The sequence below is a fragment of the Dermochelys coriacea genome, chromosome 3 (assembly GCF_009764565.3).
Source record: "Dermochelys coriacea isolate rDerCor1 chromosome 3, rDerCor1.pri.v4, whole genome shotgun sequence".
NCBI classification, from domain to species: domain Eukaryota; kingdom Metazoa; phylum Chordata; order Testudines; family Dermochelyidae; genus Dermochelys; species Dermochelys coriacea.
The window spans coordinates 105,520,836-105,541,004 of NC_050070.1; the positions used below are offsets into that span (position 1 = coordinate 105,520,836).

At 40.3% G+C, this 20,169-nt stretch overlaps 1 protein-coding gene across 20 annotated transcripts in view; it reads right to left on the minus strand.

Annotated features, from left to right (window-relative positions):
• MAP7 (microtubule associated protein 7) overlaps positions 1 to 19,959 on the minus strand; it is a 207,221-nt gene extending 187,262 nt beyond the window's left edge. For 7 of the 20 annotated variants that reach the window (XM_043511054.1, XM_043511049.1, XM_043511047.1 and 4 more), the window contains exon 1: positions 19,820 to 19,947. In XM_043511054.1, the coding sequence (XP_043366989.1) occupies positions 19,820 to 19,883 (64 nt within the window). In that variant the 5' untranslated portion in view covers positions 19,884 to 19,947. Of the gene's footprint in view, positions 1 to 2,264; positions 3,010 to 19,819 lie in introns of those variants that run through there. The other 13 variants (XM_038396142.2, XM_038396141.2, XM_038396135.2 and 10 more) reach the window with 9 other exon arrangements.
• Between the last annotated feature and the right edge of the window lie 210 nt (positions 19,960 to 20,169).

A 20,169-nucleotide genomic window follows, 5' to 3' on the forward strand; every position in this document is an offset into this window, starting at 1 on the left:
GGAAAACCAAAGGAAGTCATACCTGGACTGATTAAGTGCCTTTTGTTTCTGCTTTAGTGAGCTTTGATATGGCCTTGCTTGTTACCACGTAGGTGAAGGAGAACACAAACTTGGATGCCTGTGTTTCATATAACCAAGGATTCAGCCACAAACTCCTCCCCTTCCCACTTGCACAGAGTTGTAAACTGTACTTTAGAAACAGTAAAGGCCATTTTATGTCTTCAGAGAAACAATTATAAAGAGCTACTCTTGGAAAATATTTCTAACAATCTCTCATATATCACGCACCATGTACCAACTGCATCTGAACAAATTCACAGGTAAGCTGCCAAAATAAATCTTATACCACTGGAAGAGGACCTCATGCACTTGTATATTTATGTCCCCCTGACACACACACTTGTTTGTTTACATTTTACTGTGCTCAGAACTGGAATATAACAGACCCCACTTTAGATATACTCTGATAGGCTTTTTACACCAGCAAGTTGGGGAGTGGGAACTTGCCAGCTGCAACATCCTTCTGCCCCCCTCTGCTGGCTGATACAAGCAGCCGCAGATATGAATAGGGCCCTTTTTCACCCCACTATTTCTGAGAGAAATAATGAAGGACAGGGAGGGAGGAGGAGAATGAGAAAGCAAGAGAAGAGGAAAATGAGATAAAAATGGCAATCAATCCTGACAAAAAAGGTATGGAATGAGATCTTATAGAAATACTTTGGGATAAGGGCACACTTACCAAACATCGCTCTATGTAAACAAAGAGAAGACAAGAACCTGTATCTTGAAAAACTAGAAAGTGCTTTTCAAACAAACCAAACACGGAAGCTGTTACTACAGAGCCTTGTGTCTATTGCTTCTGAAACTCTCCCAACTGGTATAAGAAATGAAACTGGCTTCTTAGAATATTGAAGAAGTGTTCCTATCTGGAATATATACATGAGCTTGTTCAAATATACACACAGTAGAACAAGTAACTACATACCTATAAGGCCCTGACAGTTGTTGTGCTAGCATTGACTAGCAATATACTATATTGTTGTGATGCTCAAATCTGTGCGAGTTCTTTACTGTCTTCAAGAAAAATTAACAACTATAAAACACACAGTTAAAAACGTGGACATTTTAGAAACCAACTATCTATTTCATTCAAGAACAAGAAAATAACTGTCCATCCCCAAACAACCTAACCCTACTTTGATATTTAAATATTTGCCTGGTAGGCTCTCCTTTTTAATTGTGTGGCTGAATGAAAAAATCTGATACCCTCAAGATATGGTGACTGATATTTATCAAGTGATATTTGTTCGGCAAGAAAAAAAGCAAAACCAAAACAAAAACCATGGCACCTAATTGTTTTATTTGCTTTCTGCATAAGGGAAAAGGAATTTTCACGTATTGAGGGAGTCCCTTGAGCAGGCAGAGAGAATTAGAATTATGACGGGGCAAACTTAAAATTCCAGTCCAATTCAAAGATGCAGGTTTGTTGCTACACAAGCAGTATGTAAACCTTAAGAATCCTGGCAGAAGATGTTACATGATGCAAGATATGGTGGCTACAAATGCTTGATAGATCTCTATTATAGTCAACCACTACATTAAAAAAAATAAAAGCAGCACCAAGGACTTTTTTCTTACCAAGTATATTTTCATGGGAGATGCCTCATTTTTGGTTGTAGACTTCTCAGAAGTTAGAATATTCTAATATACTTTTTTCTGCACTCTGTCATAAGGCATTCCATAACATCTACAAAAACTAGAATACAGCAAATTTCATACGTCTTTGGCAAGGCTGCCTTCCACATTAGCTGCTATAGTCTCACTCATTATTCTGCAAGCCTACAACTACCTGTTTGTAAAAGACTTTCATCTCATCAGAATATTAACATTAGGGGAAAAAAAAAAAAAAAAAAAATCAACGGGTCCGTATAGGGAAGGTACATTGCAATTCATTTTATACCTTTATAATACAAGACCCTAATCTCTATCTAATAATGGGATTAGTAGTAACTTTTAAAGTCAGATTTTTCTAGTGAATAACATTTCAAAACAGAAGTCGTAATTAAATTGGTAGGCCAGTAATCCAGCTCATTTAAAAATATATCTATCATTAATATTGTGCTACACATAAATGAATATAGTATGAAAACATCCATTGACAAACTGCACTTATAGGTCACAACCACTCCTGATGGCATGCAGTACAGCTAGCAAAATGTACTGTATGCTACGCAGTATGTACTACAGAGAACACTACGGCATACCTTTCAATCTTTTGGCATTTCCATTCTTTTGCTGCTCATCTTCTTCGTTAATGGTGAATAAACCAGGGGGATTTGTCCTTGCACTTGTCTTCTTCAGTCTCTCTTGTCGGATAGTAGTTGCTGCCCCAGGCATGTTGGTGCTATCACTTGCTTATTACAATATATATTTAAGAAACTGCAGCGCCTGTGTAGCAGCAGCTAGCTGCAGACCTGCCTGTTCATTTGAGCACTTGTAATAGATCCCCTATGGGTAAGCAGTATGTAAAGAGCTGACAAATATCAACATCCACTTGGCAGCTGAGGGCCTGCAATTTCACCCACCTTTGAGAAAAGCCCTAATTAAAGGCACATTGGTTTGGATGCCTCTCTTCGCTGCTTTAACCTGTTCAATCAGATCCCAGTCCACAGCTTCTCCCTTCTGCAGTAGCACCTCTTCCCCAATCTTCTTCCAGCTACTGCACACTAAAATATTCAGCACGCAACACAGGAGGAAAAAATACGATACGCCACCGTTAACAGTTGCCCTGACAACAGTGACATATCCTAATCAAAGGAAGTCTATGAATGTTGTCTCCTCAGCTGCAGAAAGCAGCCTGCCGGAATGCTTGCTCCTGCATGCTTAGCGCAAAGGGTTACAGTGTAAAGAGCTGTAACCACCTAGTCGACTGGGCTGCTCCTTCGCTCTGTGCGGGGCGGTAGGAGGATGGAGTTCTGCTTGCACAAGCAGATGAGTATTGAGCAAAGAGAAGCCTGAAAGGCTGCAGGCATGAGCCTGCATTTTGTCAGTTGATCTGTTTAATAAAGTTCACAGTCCCCAGCCTAACCAAAACTCAAACAACGTGAGTTTTTCACTTAACACCTTCACAAGTATTGCATACCTTTTGCAATAAAAGAGTACATACACCCAGGATTACTGGCAAGTGTTGAGTTATTCATGTTTGGAAAATGTAAGCTAGTGTACACATTTTTATTGTGCTGACAATGTGAGCAAAGAAAAGGCTGCTTAAACTGAATGTACAGTGAATATTCCCTATTGCAATGTCAGTTTTACAGCAAAGAGATCATTAATGAACTACAATCACTTTTGCAGAAAGGCCAAATTACAATCAATTATAACCAGCTAAGTTTTCCCCATCATGATGGCAAAGTTAACATAGTGATTCTGGATTCTCATTCATCATCCACAGTGGAGGATCTGCTCACACTTTTGCAATCTTCTAATTTTTTTAAACTGTTTTTGCACAGAATCCAATGATCGCTGTGATATGCAAAGCTCTGAACAGCTGGTTTTGCAAGTAAGCTTAGCCTTCTTTAACACTTCCACCATTTCTCAACCTCAAGCTAAGAGCACAGTTGCCGCACCAAATACTATTAAATTTTTAAATTTCAACAGATCCTAAAAAATTATTTGTACTCTCGGAAGTTGCTAGATGTTCTTTTCACATCTAAATTTCAGAATCAGAAATTTCATACACCTGGTCTAAAATGTTCTCCCCCCAACCCTCACCCATATGTAGATGGCAAATACATAGCAGCGTAAATATTAGAGGACCATACAGTAGCAATATAGAGCTCATATTGCCAGCGCAGACACTATGAGATATGCAAGTGAAAGGGTGTCTCATCTATAGGTTTTGTGAAGAAACAGGCAGAGTTAAGGTTATTTGAGTTACCTTTAAACTGCACAGCCAAATTGGTTGCCTGGAAATAGTATAATATACTTTGCCTGCCATTCTCCCTGAGGATAGGGCCTTGGGAGGTCAGCAAGAGGTGACAGCTCTGTTCTCACACACATTAGTCATATCACTTAGCAGGGAAAAACTGGGGGATGATGAGTTATAGCATTAACTGAGCTCAGAAAGGGTAGTCATAAAGCATTCATGCTCTGTATCCGAGCAAGAGAAAAAGGTACCTCAGAGAAACAGTAAGGTAGTCACAAAAGCACAGGTTTTGAGCCAGATCTATCATCTCGCTTGCCTGACCCCTGTATTTCCTCTTGACAAGGGCCCTTGCTCTTGGCAATATCCCAGCTTATCTGGGTGTACCATGGAAGTTAGAGACTGATGACATTTGAATAATAATAAGGTAGAAGGTGCTTTGTATTGAAAGGTGTTGGCCAAATGCAGAATTAAAAAAAACAAAACAAAACACTGACACAAGTTTTTCCTACCTCAGCAATTTGCCTTCCAGCGTTTATTCAGGCTGCTACTTTGTATTGGAAAAGAGAAACTGGAAATAAGCTTCAATTGCTGAAACCCTGTCCACATACATGCTTACTACAACAAAGATGTACGTTATTGTGGGTACGCACCCACATAAATTAGAATGTGTTTAACCTCTTGTGTGCCATTCATTGTTTTCACAGGTAGCTAGGTTCTGTTTCCAAAACTGAAGAATTTAAAGTGCATATGAAAAGTACTTATCCTACATGACTGTTTGACTAATATAATTTCCCTTCCTTTCATGTTTACAAATATATATTTTAATAAAACTAAACTCCTGTTCTTTTTAACAGTTCCATATTGCAGATATTTTAAAACTATCAAATAGCCACCTACAATACCTGTTCTATTTAAACCATTAATTTAAAAATGAAAAAACTTTGTTAGGAGTTTCAGCAAATACACCCATGATTGAATGGGCCATACAGACTTAAGTACAATTTCATTTTTACAGGTGGTCCCCTCCAGTCAGGAGGACTGGCCCACAGGGATGACAGATGGGGAAGTTGGCACTGTTGCTTCTCATGTGTTACCGCTATGGTGGATAAAAGAAACGATATCTTGCTTTAGGGTTGAGAAGGACATCTTACGTGTGAGTTAAATACGTATGAAAGTGCATTTAATATGTTTAAATAGTTATTAAAGGAAAATAATCATTATTTGGGGAAGCAACATGGTCTAGTGGAGAGAGGACTGGACTGGACGGGACGTCAAGAGACCTGGGATCTATTTCCACACTGCCACTGACTGGATGTGTGACCATGCGCAGGCTACCTCATCTCTCTGTACTTCTGTTTCCCCTCCCAGCATTTGTTTGCTTGTCTGTTTATACAGCAAAGCTCTTTGTGGCAAAAACTGTCTGCCACAGTTTTAGGTTTGGGAATACCTAGCCCAATGGGGTCCCAATCTCACTTGCAGTCTCTGCATGCTGCTGTAATGCAAATAATAAATTAAAAACTGAAATATTGTGCAAATGCTCTAAATGCATAAATCCAGAAATGAAAAAAATTCTCTGGCTAGAAGTAGAGACCACTTGGTTATGTTATACAAACATAACCAACTACAACATTTTAATAATTAAAGTGTATTGTACAATCAAATACACTAAATAACTTTCTGCTCTTTTCCCTTTCTCTTCCCGATAACGCTATAAAATACACTCAATTAAAATACAATACTGCAATTGCTTAAAAACAGACCATTTAATAACATGGATTGGACTCTTAAAATGGTAATTCTGAGAATCCCCAATAAGTAAGCCCAGTAGATTTTAGCCCAGACTTGCCAGGGTATATAGAGGCTTCTTTATTGATTCTTTGCTGAAAGTAACAGTCTCATGAAAGAAAGTATGGATAACTTAGCACACCTACTTTCTATTGATTGCAAAAATTCTATGCCTATGGAATCTGGGAATTGCCTACCTCACATATTGCTTGATGTGTAACACCCATAGGAAGCAAGTGAAACAAAGAATACAGGATAATTAAATGATACACTAGGAGATGAAAATACTTATATGCTTGGAGTGTTAATTGTTGTTTTTGTAATAAAACAACATGCACCTGGGCTCAATACCTTTTTTTTTTTAAATTTGCACTGGCTTGCACCTGGATATCTAATGCTCCAACCCTGCAATCAGCTACTCATGTGCTTAATTTTACACATGTGAGTAATCTGATTCCAATGGTACTACTCACATGCTTCAAGTTAAATTTGTGTGTGACGGATTGCTGGATAGGGACCTAAGTCAACAACAGACAATATAAATATTTTCTCCAAACAACTGCTTAAGTCATTTTTAGGTAATGGAGATTGTAAAGTGAGAGCAATGAGAAGACATGGTACAATTTTAAAAACAGAAATTTAACAGACTGTATATATTTGAAAATGAATCCATATTTTGATTATTATTAATATTCAAAAATATTAAAGACTTGTATGAAAAAGTGCTTGGCTGGAGGAAAAAACACACCTTGTCTCCTTTCCTACTAGAACTGGGTTTTAATTAAATACAAGAGAGCAATTAGATTATAGTTTAAAAAAAAAACCCAACAGTCAGGCTAACCACAATGAATCACTGAAAACGTTCACAATTATGGATCCATCCTTGCAAGGGATTGCCTACTTGGAACTATGGCTGGTCCTTCACTAGGAAAAAAGTTGTGTTCCTACCACATGAGCTAACATGTTTAACAACATGAGGTAAAATCCTAGAGAAAAAGAAGGTACTTTGTAGTTTCCAACTGAATTAGTAAATCTAAATAAGCCCTGGGCTCTACCAGAGTCTAACTCAGTGGCTCTCAACCTTTCCAGACTACTCTATCCCTTTCAGAAGTCTGATTTGTCTTATATTCCCTCAAGTTTCAAGTCACTTAAACTAAATTACTTGCTTAGAAAATCAGACATTAAAAATAAAAAAGTGTCACAGCACACTATTACTGAACAATTGCTTCCTTTCTCATTTTTACCATATAATTATAAAACAAATCAATTGGAATATAAATATTGTACTTGTATTTCAGTGTATAGTACATAGAGCAGTATAAACAAGTCACTGTCTGTATGAAATTTTAGTTTGTACTGACTTTGCTAGTGCTTTTTCTATAGCCTGTTGTAAAACTAGGCAAATATCTAGATGAGTTGATGTACGCTCCGTGCCCCCCCCCCCCCGCCTCCCCGGGAAGACGTCTGAGTACACATACCCCTGGTTGAGAACTACTAGTCTAACTTGACTTATTAACTTGTGTGAAAGCTACCCAATTGCCTTGCCTTCACAAGGATTTCATCTCTTGTTAGTTACAACGTGTTAGGTTTCAGAGTGGTAGCTCTGTTAGTCTGTATCAGCAAAAACAACAAGGAGTCTTTGTGACATCTTACAAATTTATTTGGGCATAAGCTTTTGTGAGCTAAAACCCACTTCATCAGATGCATGGAGTGGAAAATACAGTAGAGACGTATAAATGCACAGCATATGAAAAGATGGGAGTTGCCTTACCAAGTGGGGGGGTCAGTAAGAACAAACTTTTTCCTAGTGAAGATGCACCCTTTCACTTCAAGAGAATCCCACCAAAGGAACTGCTCAGGCAGCATGCAAAGTGTTCATAGGATTGTGCCCTCTCTAAAGAAAGTTGCAATGCATCATTACATAACATTTGACAAGTTCCACTGCATGTCAGTCTACTGCTCAGATATCACTGATTCCCCTGTAGGAATAAATTTCCAATAGCACTTTGAACACAAACTAACTGAAGGATGTGTGTGTTTAGCCTTTAATGTTCCTCCCATGTATATCAGCCTGGACTTAGAGCAGTCAAACCAAATGAACACAAGATCACTACATTTTAGAACTTTATTATAACAGAGTAAAAATACTATGGGAAGGGTAAAAAAGGGCCAACTGCTTGTAACGTCTTTCTGGTACAATGAACAGAAGAACTCTGAGGACTCTACTGGAAGAGAGCTGGGTCATAAGCGTGGGCAGATTTTTTCCCAGTGTAGTCCAGTTTTATTCCCAATGTAGTCCGGGGATGTGGGGGAGCGGGAATGGCTCCTCCCCCTCCGGGTCTGTGGGCAGCCAATCCACCCCACTACATTTCCAGGGATCACCTGACGTGGGGAATCAGCAGGGTGATGGGAGACGTGAGCTTGGGCCTGTGGTCAGGGCCGAACAACAAACACAGTTACGGCGTCCCCGCCCCTGGTCAGGACGGGGCAGCAAAGAATCTCGGGCTCAGACCTGTACGCAGGCTAGGCAGCAAACAGTCGGGTCTCCTAGCTCTGGCAGAGGGTCGACAAGTGCAGGCTTCTTCCCTAAGTGAGGGGGAGACTGCCACCCACAGACTGGGGTGGCAGGGGGGGAAGCAGGCCCACCCACTCCATTGTGTCCTGGCCCAGGGCCCTAGCAGTGGCACAGTGGTCTGCCACTGGGTCAGCGGGGACCCTGACCGCAACACGCTGACTCGCTTGCTGTCAACGTTGCAGCCAGACAGGGGTCGGCTACCCTTGGGCCACTTCCCTACAGCCCCTCAGGGTGTACCTGGCTCTGTAGAGGGTCGTCCTGTCAGGGAAGAAGACCTCTGTCAGTGCTTGAAACTCCTTCATGTTCGGATCCGTAAATGGCCCTGGCCAGTCCTCGGCTCCCTTGGGGTCTGCAGTGGCCTCCCAGCTCGGGAGCCCATAAGAGACGTCTGGCTCCACCGGTGGCTGCCTCCCAACTGAGTTCTCCGGCATTGCTTTTGTACTTCCGGTCCTGCCCACTGACTTCCTGTGGGAGAGTTGAGCATGGCCTGGCTCCGTCCACCAGGGTTCAATGAGGGGCTTCTCCCCGTCTGGGTCTGTGGGCAGCCAATCCGCCTCACTACACCCTCCATTCAGGGAGAACCCCGTTAGAAGATTATCACGGGCATACCTTTTTTAGATCAATATCACAGCTGTCATCTCTGGTGAGCTTCTTTTCTTATGTCAATTGCCAAGGATGAAATCAATTAAAGTATTGCCTTTTTAAAAAAAAAAAAAAAAAATACAGCAAGCAGACAAAGATTACAAACCTTCCCTTTGGGGAATGATTTAAAATCATCAGACTCAAGGCAGGGTTACAAGTCAGTGCAGAACACGTAGAAAACAAGATATCATCATCCACCTACATAGGCAAAACTGGAATCTAGATCCTCTCATCCAGTATATCACTGGAAATTCCCAGGCTCTGGGCTCCTCTTCATTCCCACACCTATTCAATAAAAGGCATCCTACAAAGGAATTCTATAGTCCCTTTTGGGAAAATCTGGACATCTATCCCATAGTGCCTTAAATGTGGATAAAGTGCCTAGAAAACAGACACCCAAAACAGAACAGGGAGTAAGACAGTCTAGCTTGTCCTATTCCACAGAGAATTGGGATGAAGGAGGACCAGCCAAACTAGTTACAGGCATGGTTAAGGGTCCCCATTTTACATTGCAAAAATAATATGCCAAAATTGCTTTAAGAAGACAGCCATCTGCCAGCCCAGACTGACCGTAAGGGAAAACAACTGTAACATTTTCACTCACAGCATTAACCATGTTGTACATTGACATTAAACATGTTTACAGTCAACCATGTCACTAACTTGTTACATACGCATTTAAAAGGTGTAGTGTTGACAGGACTTAATGTAACAAATTCACAAACTGTATTCCATTCAAATTGATGCACTATATTCTTATTCATAATGCCATTAGCCTACAACACAGCACAAGTAGCCTTAATAGTGAAGACACTTAAAAAAATTAAAATATTTTTATAAATTGGAAATAGAAGTAGAGCATTATCTCAATAAAATATTATTGATAAGTCTGATTTAATAAAGCTGTTCACTAGGTTGTCTACGCAATCACATAATCTTATCATTGTTACTCTTGTGTTCCTTCCCCTTCTCCTTCCTCTTGCTTATTAAACCTAGTTGTTATATATTGTCATAAAATCAGAAGAAAGGACCATGTCTTACGATAGGTTTTTGAAGTGCCTAGCATCCTGATCAGCATCTGTAGGCACTGTTGTAATCTAAAACAACAATTATGATGATGCACCAGTATATGTAACAACGTTAACTTCATTTAAACAACTTTGGTATTAAATATAAATATCCGATAGGAATCAATGGTATTTTTCTATTAAACCCACATGCCCTTGCTCCACTCAAGAAATTCTGTCTTGCAGTAACCAATGGTGACAAAATACTATTGAGTGAGAATGAAAACTTCCATCTTTTTGACTAATAGGAATACCACTGACAAGAGTTCAGATGTGCTCTGAATAGATTTAAATAAGCAATGAGTTAACTCACTTCTGAAAGTCAAAGCCCTGAAAATACAGCAGTTTCATGAACCAAGTCTCCATTCTTTGAATTAGAATATTTTAACTGAAGAATCAGAGAACACAGTCATTCATTTAAATTGGAATAAATGATCTAACGTCCACCAAAATATGTATTTTGGGGAGAGGGGGACAAATAATGGGATAGTACATTTTAAAGAAAAATAGTGTGTTTCTTTAGAAAGCAAATCCAGAATGAGAAAAAGAATGAGACTCAGCTTTTCTTTGTTGGGATTGAAATAATATTTATGAATTCTTATTTCTTGTCCTAACATCTCGTCTCATAAATAAGACTCTGGATACAGTTTATACTGTAAATTGTCAATATCAACCTATAGGCCTGAACCACAGTACATAAAATATTGCCAATGATATTTATTTTTTAAATTAATGGGTCTAGCAGTTAAGAGTAAATATTTACATACAAGAAAATAAAGAACTATCATCATCCTGATCAGTTTGATTGTATATTTATTCCTTTACTTTACCCATCTGTTTCTGGCTGTAAGTTATAAGAGGCAAGGACCATGAAGGTTTTAGGTAATATTCCAACCTAAGTAATAACAAGGCAGACTTTTCACCTTCAAAATTATAAAGGTGCTACCAATAATAAACCAGAAGTCTAGAACTGGTTATTCTGTTTCAAGGGGATTAAACCTGGCACAGTGCACAATTCAAATGGACAAACAAAGGTCAAAACAGAAAAAAAAAACCCCAAGTCCTATACCGCCTTCTGACTCTGCATATGCACACTGAGTACTAGATTATTATTGCTTGTTCTTGTACATCAAGTTAAACATTTTTTAAAACTGAAGTATACATAGTATACAATGCTGTGATTAAACAAACTTAAAAAAAATCAATGAAACCAATGTTTAACATTAACAACAAAATATATACAAGATTACTGTCGGACAAAATTTTTATTCATACAGGGCCTGGTTCAGCTCCCACTGACATCAATGGAAGTCCTTCTATTGACTTCAAAGAGTGCTGTCTTGATTCAGTAAAGAAAGAGGCACTAGCATGTGGATTGAGAATGAGGCTGCAAGCCTGAAATAATAAAAGCAAATTATTATTACTACCACTAATCCTGACACCAACACCACTTCCCTCCATGACCTTGGACACTACAATTAACCTCTTCTACCCCAGTTCCCCCAGCTGTAAAAGGAGGATAATGTTGACCTACCTACTTTGTAGTGGATTAAACGTATGCAAAACACTTTGAAAACAACTATGTGTACCAAGCCCTTTTATAGAAATGAGAACATACTTCAGAAGGAATGTTAATGTGCCAAAATCAAATTAAAGTTTCTCCATCACATTACCACACAGATAAGATCATATAAATGAAATCCTATGAATGACTTAGCCGTCTGTTCATTGCTATTACCAACTCAGCAGTTGACTTCCTAGTGCATTAATAATTAGAGAGAAACCCTTTAAGCCAATTAAAGCTGTTGGGTAGGTGGCAGCATTGTGCAGACTACTTGTGCACGTCAGTAACTTTACTCAGGTGAATAGCCGCATACAGAAAACAGAACTACTCCTGTGAGGACCATCCCCAGCATTGCCAACCCAGAGCATTCACAAAACATAAACCAGGCCCCCCCCAAAAGCCTGAGCTTAGCTTTAAAAATAATACATTTTGGGGTTGTGTTGTTTGCCTTCTGGTATTGGAGCCTTTAGGATTCATGTTTTCAAGCTTTTCCCCACAACCCATGTGGGCTGGAAATTTACTTTTTAATTTATTTTTAATGAGAGCTGAGATTCTCCTGTAATAACATGATTCAAGGAGAGAGGGCTTTAAGAAAACACCAAATATCACAAGACTTGCAATAAAATTGCTAGAGCTGGCATGTGTTTGTGGGATTGAGCTCTTAGTGAATTTGACAAATGCATCTTTGGGTCCTATTATTTTTCACCACTAAACAGATAGTGTGTGTGCGTGCAACCTCTTTTTTCAAATTCTCCTGGGAGGTTGGTTCTCTAGCTTTATAAAGGTCAAGGATTCTGAGAATCTCTCTTCCCTGGAGAAGATGAGCATGTGCAAGAAGTACTGTTACCTAAGCTCTAACTCAGTGATGGGCAACCTGCGGCCGGTCAGGGTAATCCTGCTGGAGGGCCGCGAGACTGTGTTTATACTGACCGTCCGCAGGCACAGCTGCCTGCAGCTCCCATTGGCTGGAAACAGCAAACCAGAGCCACTGACAGGCTGCGTGCAGCCCCTGGGCTGCAGATTGCCCACCACTGCTCTAACTACATGCTTAGGCTTGCATTTTTGATTCATTTTCATTCATATTTTTCAAGTGGAAAGGAAAATATGTTGTTTAAAGATCAGTAGTGCCTGCTTAATTGAGGCAGTTATTACAATGATCAGATTTTAATTACAATCTTAATTACAAAATTACATTTTCAGCAACAAATAATTTTCAGCTTTAAAGCAACTAAACTCCTTCATACGCATTTCCTGTTTTTGTATAATCCATCAATCTGTGCTCAGAAATATATAAATTATATTAAAATGTCAGCCTGAGGTACTCTGAAATTAATGCAAACTATTATTTTATTTCAAGAAATAATTTATAGTTTCACATTGAAAATGGAGGTATTCTTCAATACAGACTGTGTGCATGCAGCTTCAATGATGTTAACAAGGTTCTCTTTCTACACTAGCATTGAAGGAAGGAAGTACACAAACCAATTGTCAATGCCTCACCTGACACAGATATTATTTTTCATGAACTGCAGAGCTTTTAAACCCTAGTTTAAAAGAAAACTGTGGTAAGAGAGAGAACATGCCCTGCATTATACAATATGTACCTAAAATGGTCTCTTACTTTTCCCCAGTGGATGGTCCTTGCATATACAATTATTGACCAAGAGAAGACACTAATGAACTGGGTTGTCCACCTTCCCCCCACTCCCCCCAAAAAGGGGGGGGGAAGAGGGGAGATGGGAGAGGTTCCTTAAATCTAGTTTAAAAAAAATCTCCATGACATTTAATCCCGAATTTATTTTATGAAAAAGCCATGTCACATAAGCAGTTATAGAAAATAATACATGTGAATTGCAGATGAACTTGAAGCTCAATGTTAAAGTATTCAGAACTAGCGTTTTGGTTCAGTCCATTGTAAATGAGGCCAATTGAGTAGTTTGGAGCCAGATCTGAAATCCAGGATTTCAAAATTTGGTGTAGTTTGATCCATTGTTTTGATTAAAAATGAGCTCAAGTCAAAACTCTTCATCAAAAAGCCCTACACAGATAAATCAACAAACCATGCCTCACATGAAGGAAAAATGACAGTAACTTGAATTAGTTCCCAAATGAAATGGTAGAAAGTCTCATAATGGGGATATAGTTGACACATTTAAATATAAATACATTTATAAAACTGAAAAGAGCGGGGGAGAGAAAAAAATGAGTGTAATCTCTTCTGCATAATCACTCTTCATAGCAAATGACCCTTTAGTTTCAATGTTTAAAATATCTTTGCTGTATCAAGTCTGTCCTACATTAGTACTAAGGCACCATATTGACATTGCATTGCTTTTGGTGATTAAGTTTGTAAATCATTTCAGCAACCTTTCGCTCTATTGGGTTGGGTTTAGTCTTCACACCTCTGGTGCAAGATTAAAGAACACACACACACATGAAAAGCCTTGTCTGAGTTATTTTTGTGAATAATTACATACCAATATTCTGGACTCCTACAGACCCTCAACAGAGAAAGTGCATGAGATCCTCCTAGTGGTGAAATAATGAGAAGCTTGGATACAGAGCAAGTGATATTTTACTGAGAGGAAAGGCTAGCACCAAAAAAAGAGCTTTCATTCAGATTCTTATACTACTTTTGATATTCAGGATCCAAATACCCCATGGGGAAAACATGGGCTCTGAACCCCAAGGAATAAGCAATTAAATCAACTGATTGTATACGATATTATTGTACTACTGTATAAAAGTGTATCGAGTAAGGTATCACATAAAAAATTGTGACATGTTGCTCATGAGTACCACTGTATGATGTATGGATGGATGGTGTGTAAACAGTTCTCTGTGTGTGCTGGAAATATCTTCCTAAAATATGTTTGGGGGCCAGACTTGATAAACAGTGAAAGTACATTTACAAAGCATTCACGCTAACAAGCAGCAGAAGAAACAGCTTGGTGAGCACACCGGAGGACACGGCGAACTCTGGTCTTCCTGGCTCTTGAGACAAAGACAATAGACTTTGGGAAATATAAGGGGAGCAAAAATACATTTTAGTGACCCATCTCTAAGAGGACAGAGGAGACAGCACCCTCTGAATCTGTAAATGCTGGATCCTCCTGCCTGAACGGCTGGAGATGTGCTAGCTTGATTTAAGTGAGAAAGCAGTTTAGGCAAAGAAGGTAGGTTAGGACACTAGAAAGCGTGTTTTGTTTTGTTGGTAACTATACCCGTCTCTTTTTCTCTTGCTTAGTATCATTAAAAATCTGTTCTTATTAATAAACTTATTCTTTGTTTTACTAAGAACCATTTCAGGGCTGTTATATTGAAGCAAAGTGCGAGTCCGCAGTGAAACCAGCAGGTTGGTTACCTCTTTGGAGGTACCAAACTTAATTTTTTATGAGTGGACAGTGAGAGGATCTGGATTCTGGCAAACTCAGAACTGGGGTTCACTGTTATGCAAGGCAAAGTTAAGACTTGCAGAGTTTCAAGGAGTTTGCTGGAGATGTGATGTGGCTTGGAGCAGAAAAACAGTCTGATCTCCAGCAAAGCTCACTCTAACACACTGGCTTACAATTCTGGGTGCCCTGAAGAGAGTGTCACAATCCTATAGGATTTATTAAGGGGTTCAATGTTCCCCTCAATGCAGAGTATCTCCTATTACAGTAAATAGGATTTACCTGAGCAGACAGAAGGGAAAATCAGATTCCCAAAATAGAATGTAAATCCGAGTGTTATAAACACAACCTATCTATCAAAATATTTTAACTAGCAAATAAATGAAGCCTAGGAAGGAACCATATATAAATCAGGTACATTTTAGGAGTACATCCACTGTATTTTTTTTTTCAAAATAATAGGACAATACATGTTTAAAAAGAGTCTCAAACGGAACTATCATACCAAATTAAATCATAATATTTTTTTCACACTGTAACAGCAAAATCAACAGACTAGACTTCGCACCAAGCTTAACAGGGGGAAAGTTTAATTGGTTTGCTTTACAAAGCTAGCAAGGAACACTTATCCAAATTAACAATACGAGTTGATGGTTTTTAACAGAAGACAGGACACATTAGAATAAAGCAGTTACATCTAAAACATTTTCACTGCAAGATCAGAGATTTAAACATAATTCCAATAGCATCTCATTTGCCTCAGCCATAAGAAGCACCATTCTCCTGCCTCTATCAACGTGCAGCCAAAATTAGCACCTGATTAAATAGCAGCTGGCTAAGCAGAACCCAGACAAAAATGAGGTGGCTGCTGGCAGGAAGAGGGAGGTGCTTCTGAAAAAGTCATCTTTGACACCCCCAACTAGTGAGGGGCTCTCCTCTCAGACTGATATGCTGGTCTGCAGCACTGTGTTCCTCTTGGATTTCTTAATGCTATTAGATGTCCAAATACTGATGGCAACCATTTTTTTTTTTCAAATGAACACTTTTATCTAATACTGGCCAGAAGACTGTGCCCCAATTTACCCGTCCCACACCTGGCCATCCATGGTGAGCCACATTATCTTCAACTTCACATTTGGTTATAGCAACTCATATCTAGGAATGAAGTCATTCACCCAGAAACAGCTCCCAAAGTTCAGCAGCCCATCTGCTTAACAGTACAGGGCACTATGATCTCATCACCCCTTTCGAAGTCTCTGTCCTGATATTGAAAGCCCACCCCACAGGACTGGCCCTAGTTACCTGAGGATTGCATCCCCCTCCACAACAACTACTTTTTACCAAAACATTAAAACCGTCAAGCAATGGGGGAGTCTCTTGAGCACAGGAGACAGAACCGTCACAGGAGCTGGACATAGACTATGGAATTTGGCTTTGAAAACTAGTTTATTTGACTCAGTTTCCCCTGAATAAATTCTTCTCACACACACACACTCACTCTCAAAACACCCTTATACTAACAGAGCTCTTTTTCCTACGGGTTGGGATAGGAAGGAAAGGAGATTATATTATTTTTAAATACTCGGGAAGCACTCAGATACCATGAAGAGTGGGACCTACTCGTACATGGACTATAAACAGCTTAATTGCTGAAGTTTAACTCAGACACTTGACACATGAATAAGTTGTAGATGAACTTCGACACTCCAAGCAAGTTTAAGGATCAACCTTTATAGCAAGGAAAGCAAACAGATTTGCTTATTATCTATAAACGATGTTTAAATGGATAAAATGCAAATAAAATACAATATGAAACAACAGTAAATTGAATCATCAGAAATACCCTTGGGAGCAAACTCACATGATTTAAATATCATTTAAAAGCTGTAAGTAATTTGCACTCATAATGTATGTTTACTTTTAAAATACTTTCTCTGAAGTTGGTTTTCATAAATACCTAGAGGAAAAATTAGTTTTAACAACAATTAATGTCAACAACCTTAGAATTCATTTTAAAATTAAGAATTTTAACTCATTCTTCAAAAAAAGAAAAAAATTGTCCAGAGGGGTTCTCTGTGTGCATGTGTGCATGAGTGTGTGGAGCACAGGTAATCGGGTTATGTTTGTTTGCTTCTTTGTTTCGTTTTTCGCTTTTACACACAGAAGCCTTAAATAATACTTGCCCTTTCAGAAGCTGAACTTTAGAGTGATGGTTGTAAGTCTATGATAATAAACCAAAATTCTAAACAGAGACACTACCCTATTACCTTTACAAAAGGAAAAAGGATAGGTCTCAATGATATTTGCATGGGTATGTCCACTTTGTTTATTTACAATCACGTCACTATACCATTACATACAATATTTGTTTAAAATATTTAAAATTTCAATCAACAAGCAATAGTATTTCCTACTTGTACACTGTTTTAAGCAAAACCTTCACTTCAATATGTGACAGGTTTCAGAGTAGCAGCCGTGTTAGTCTGTATTCGCAAAAAGAAAAGGAGTACTTGTGGCACCTTAGAGACTAACAAATTTATTAGAGCATAAGCTTTCGTGAGCTACAGCTCACTTCATCGGAATGCATCCGATGAAGTGAGCTGTAGCTCACGAAAGCTTATGCTCTAATAAATTTGTTAGTCTCTAAGGTGCCACAAGTACTCCTTTTCTTTTTTCAATATGTGAGAAACTCAGCCATATCCTCCGGGTAAGGTGAATACAAACTTTGTAAGAGAGAAGTGGAATCATGGTCTGGAGGGGAAAAATAAGGAAGGATTTAATCAGTTCTGTTCAACATATACCACCCTGAACATGCCAAAGAGACAACTGCTTTCCTGCATCTGATTGTAAACCACCTCTGTGCCTAAAGCAACACCAGCAGTTGATCTGATTATGTAAACCAAACTCCCATGTCCTCCTCACTTCTAAACCAAAATAGAACAGTTTTTAAATGCTCTTAGGGTGGATACCCCTCCTTACAGGAGATACCCTAATCAGTATAAAGCCAACCTTCCACCTCCCTCTGCACAAAGCATATAGTTGACAAATTAAGGAAAGAGCATCAACATTCAATTAATCACAGATTTTTAAGACCAGATTGGAACCATTATCATCATGCAGTCTGACCTCCTGTATAATACAGACCATAGACTCTCACCCTCTAATACTTGCATCAAATCCATAACTTCCGATGGAGCTAGACCACCTCTTAGAAAGGCATCCAATCTTGATTTAAAGATTTCATTCAACTGATGAAAAAACTATCACTTCTTCCTTCAGTAAGTTGTTCCAGTGGTTAATTACCCTCAAAGTTTTAAAAAAAAAAAAAAAAAAAAGAAAAAGCCTTATTTCTAGAGTAGACTGAATTTGTCCAGTTTCAGTTTCCAGCCCTTGGATCTTGTTATGCCTTTGTCTGATAGATTAAAGAGCTCTCTGCTATTAGAAGTCTTCTCCACATGTAGGTTCTTAAGTACAGTGTTCAAACCCCTCCAATCCTCCCAGATAAACTAAATATACTGAGGACCTTTAGTATCTCACTGTAAGACAGGTTTTTCACATTTCAGATGGTACTGTAGCTCTTTGCTGAAACCTTTGCAATTTGTGGCCATCCTTAAAGTGTTGACTCTGAAAATGGATGCAGTATTTCAATAGTGGTCTGACTAATGTTTCCCCATTTCCACTCAATATTCCTGTAGTTGCACATTCAAGGATCACATCAGCTCTCTTAGCTACCAAATCACATCAGGGGCTCACGTGCAGTATTTATGTTATTGCATCCGTGACTAAATAAACTTGTGGGAATTTGCTATATGTTAAATGTTTTATCTTATTCTAAAACATCCAAAGGCATTAATCCATATTGTGGAACAATGGTCTGCAAATTTCAGATAGACTAGTTTTGGATTTTAGCAATAGAAATAGCATCTTTAAACAATACACACAGGTATAGGTACAGCAATCACTACTAAAAACAGGATTGCAACTAGGCACTTTACTACACAGAAATACCTTTAGTGTGGTATTGCATGTATATGTTTAGGGTGAGAAACGCTGCAAATACTACAGTAAATTTAACTACTGCCAATCGTAATCTCTAGTTTTAATGGCATCCACTGTATTCACATAGGTGCTTTTGAACAGAAAGTATTCCATTTGGGAGTTAAGCCGCAACGACCATTTCGAGTTGAGCAATGAATCCCTAAAAATACATGACTGGAATAAAAACACGAGCAACCCAACTGCAGTGATACGAGCTGATGCCACTTTAATTAAAAGGGGACCAGTGCGTCTAAATTGGCTCAGAGAATGACCCTGACCTCGAGAAGCAGGAAACGATCCGCCTTAACTGCGCAAACATCCTGCCTAATTACCGCAAGCGGGTGACTGCAGGGCTGCTGTGGGTCTGTCTTTCCATCCGCTCGTGCGAGGAGCCCTGCCCTGGCGGGGCTAGGATCCATGGGCATGGAGCGATCAGAGCTGTTCCCCTCCCCCAAAGAGGGCTGTGGGCGGGAGATTTTTAAGTAGTCGTCCCAGGGTTGGTGTGATTAATTCCACCCCCTCCAGCCCGGGGGATCCTTCCTCCTCCCGGGGCCGGATCCTACCCTCGTTCCAAAGCCTCCCCTGAAGGCGGGGGCCGAGCGGGGCACGCTGTGCACCTGTTGCGGCGGGGGGAGGAGGACGACGACGCCGGCCACGGAGACCAGGCCGTCCCCAGACCCTGCGGGAGGAGGCTGCAGCAGGCGCAGCCCCTCGGCCCAGCCTCTCCCCGCCCGCCGCAGCCGGTGCTTTCAGGGACCCTTCGCTGCCCGCGGAGCAGCCGGATTCGCTCCCGGGGAAGGCGGCACCCGCGCAGCCTGGGGCGGGTCTCACCTGCAGGGCCCCGGCGGGGAGCGTCGCCGCTGCTGGTGCCTCCGGCCGCCCGTGCCTCCGCCATGTCTCCTCGGTGAGCTCAGCCGCCCCGCCCCGCCCCCCGGGAGCCGCCGCCACAGGCCGGCAGGTGACCTTGCCACGCACCAGCCGGGAGGGGCAGCCCCGCGGCAGCGCCACCTCGCGGGCAGGTGCGGCAGGGCGCTGGGGACAAGCCCGCCTCAGCCCGGGGGGCGGGGGGCTCGACCTGCCACCCTACTGCAGGGGGGAGCGGCCGCGGGCCGGTGGGGGGCGGGGTGTCGGCATCGCTCCTAGGGGACCGCTGCTGGCCGCGTGATCGCCACCCCCCCCCC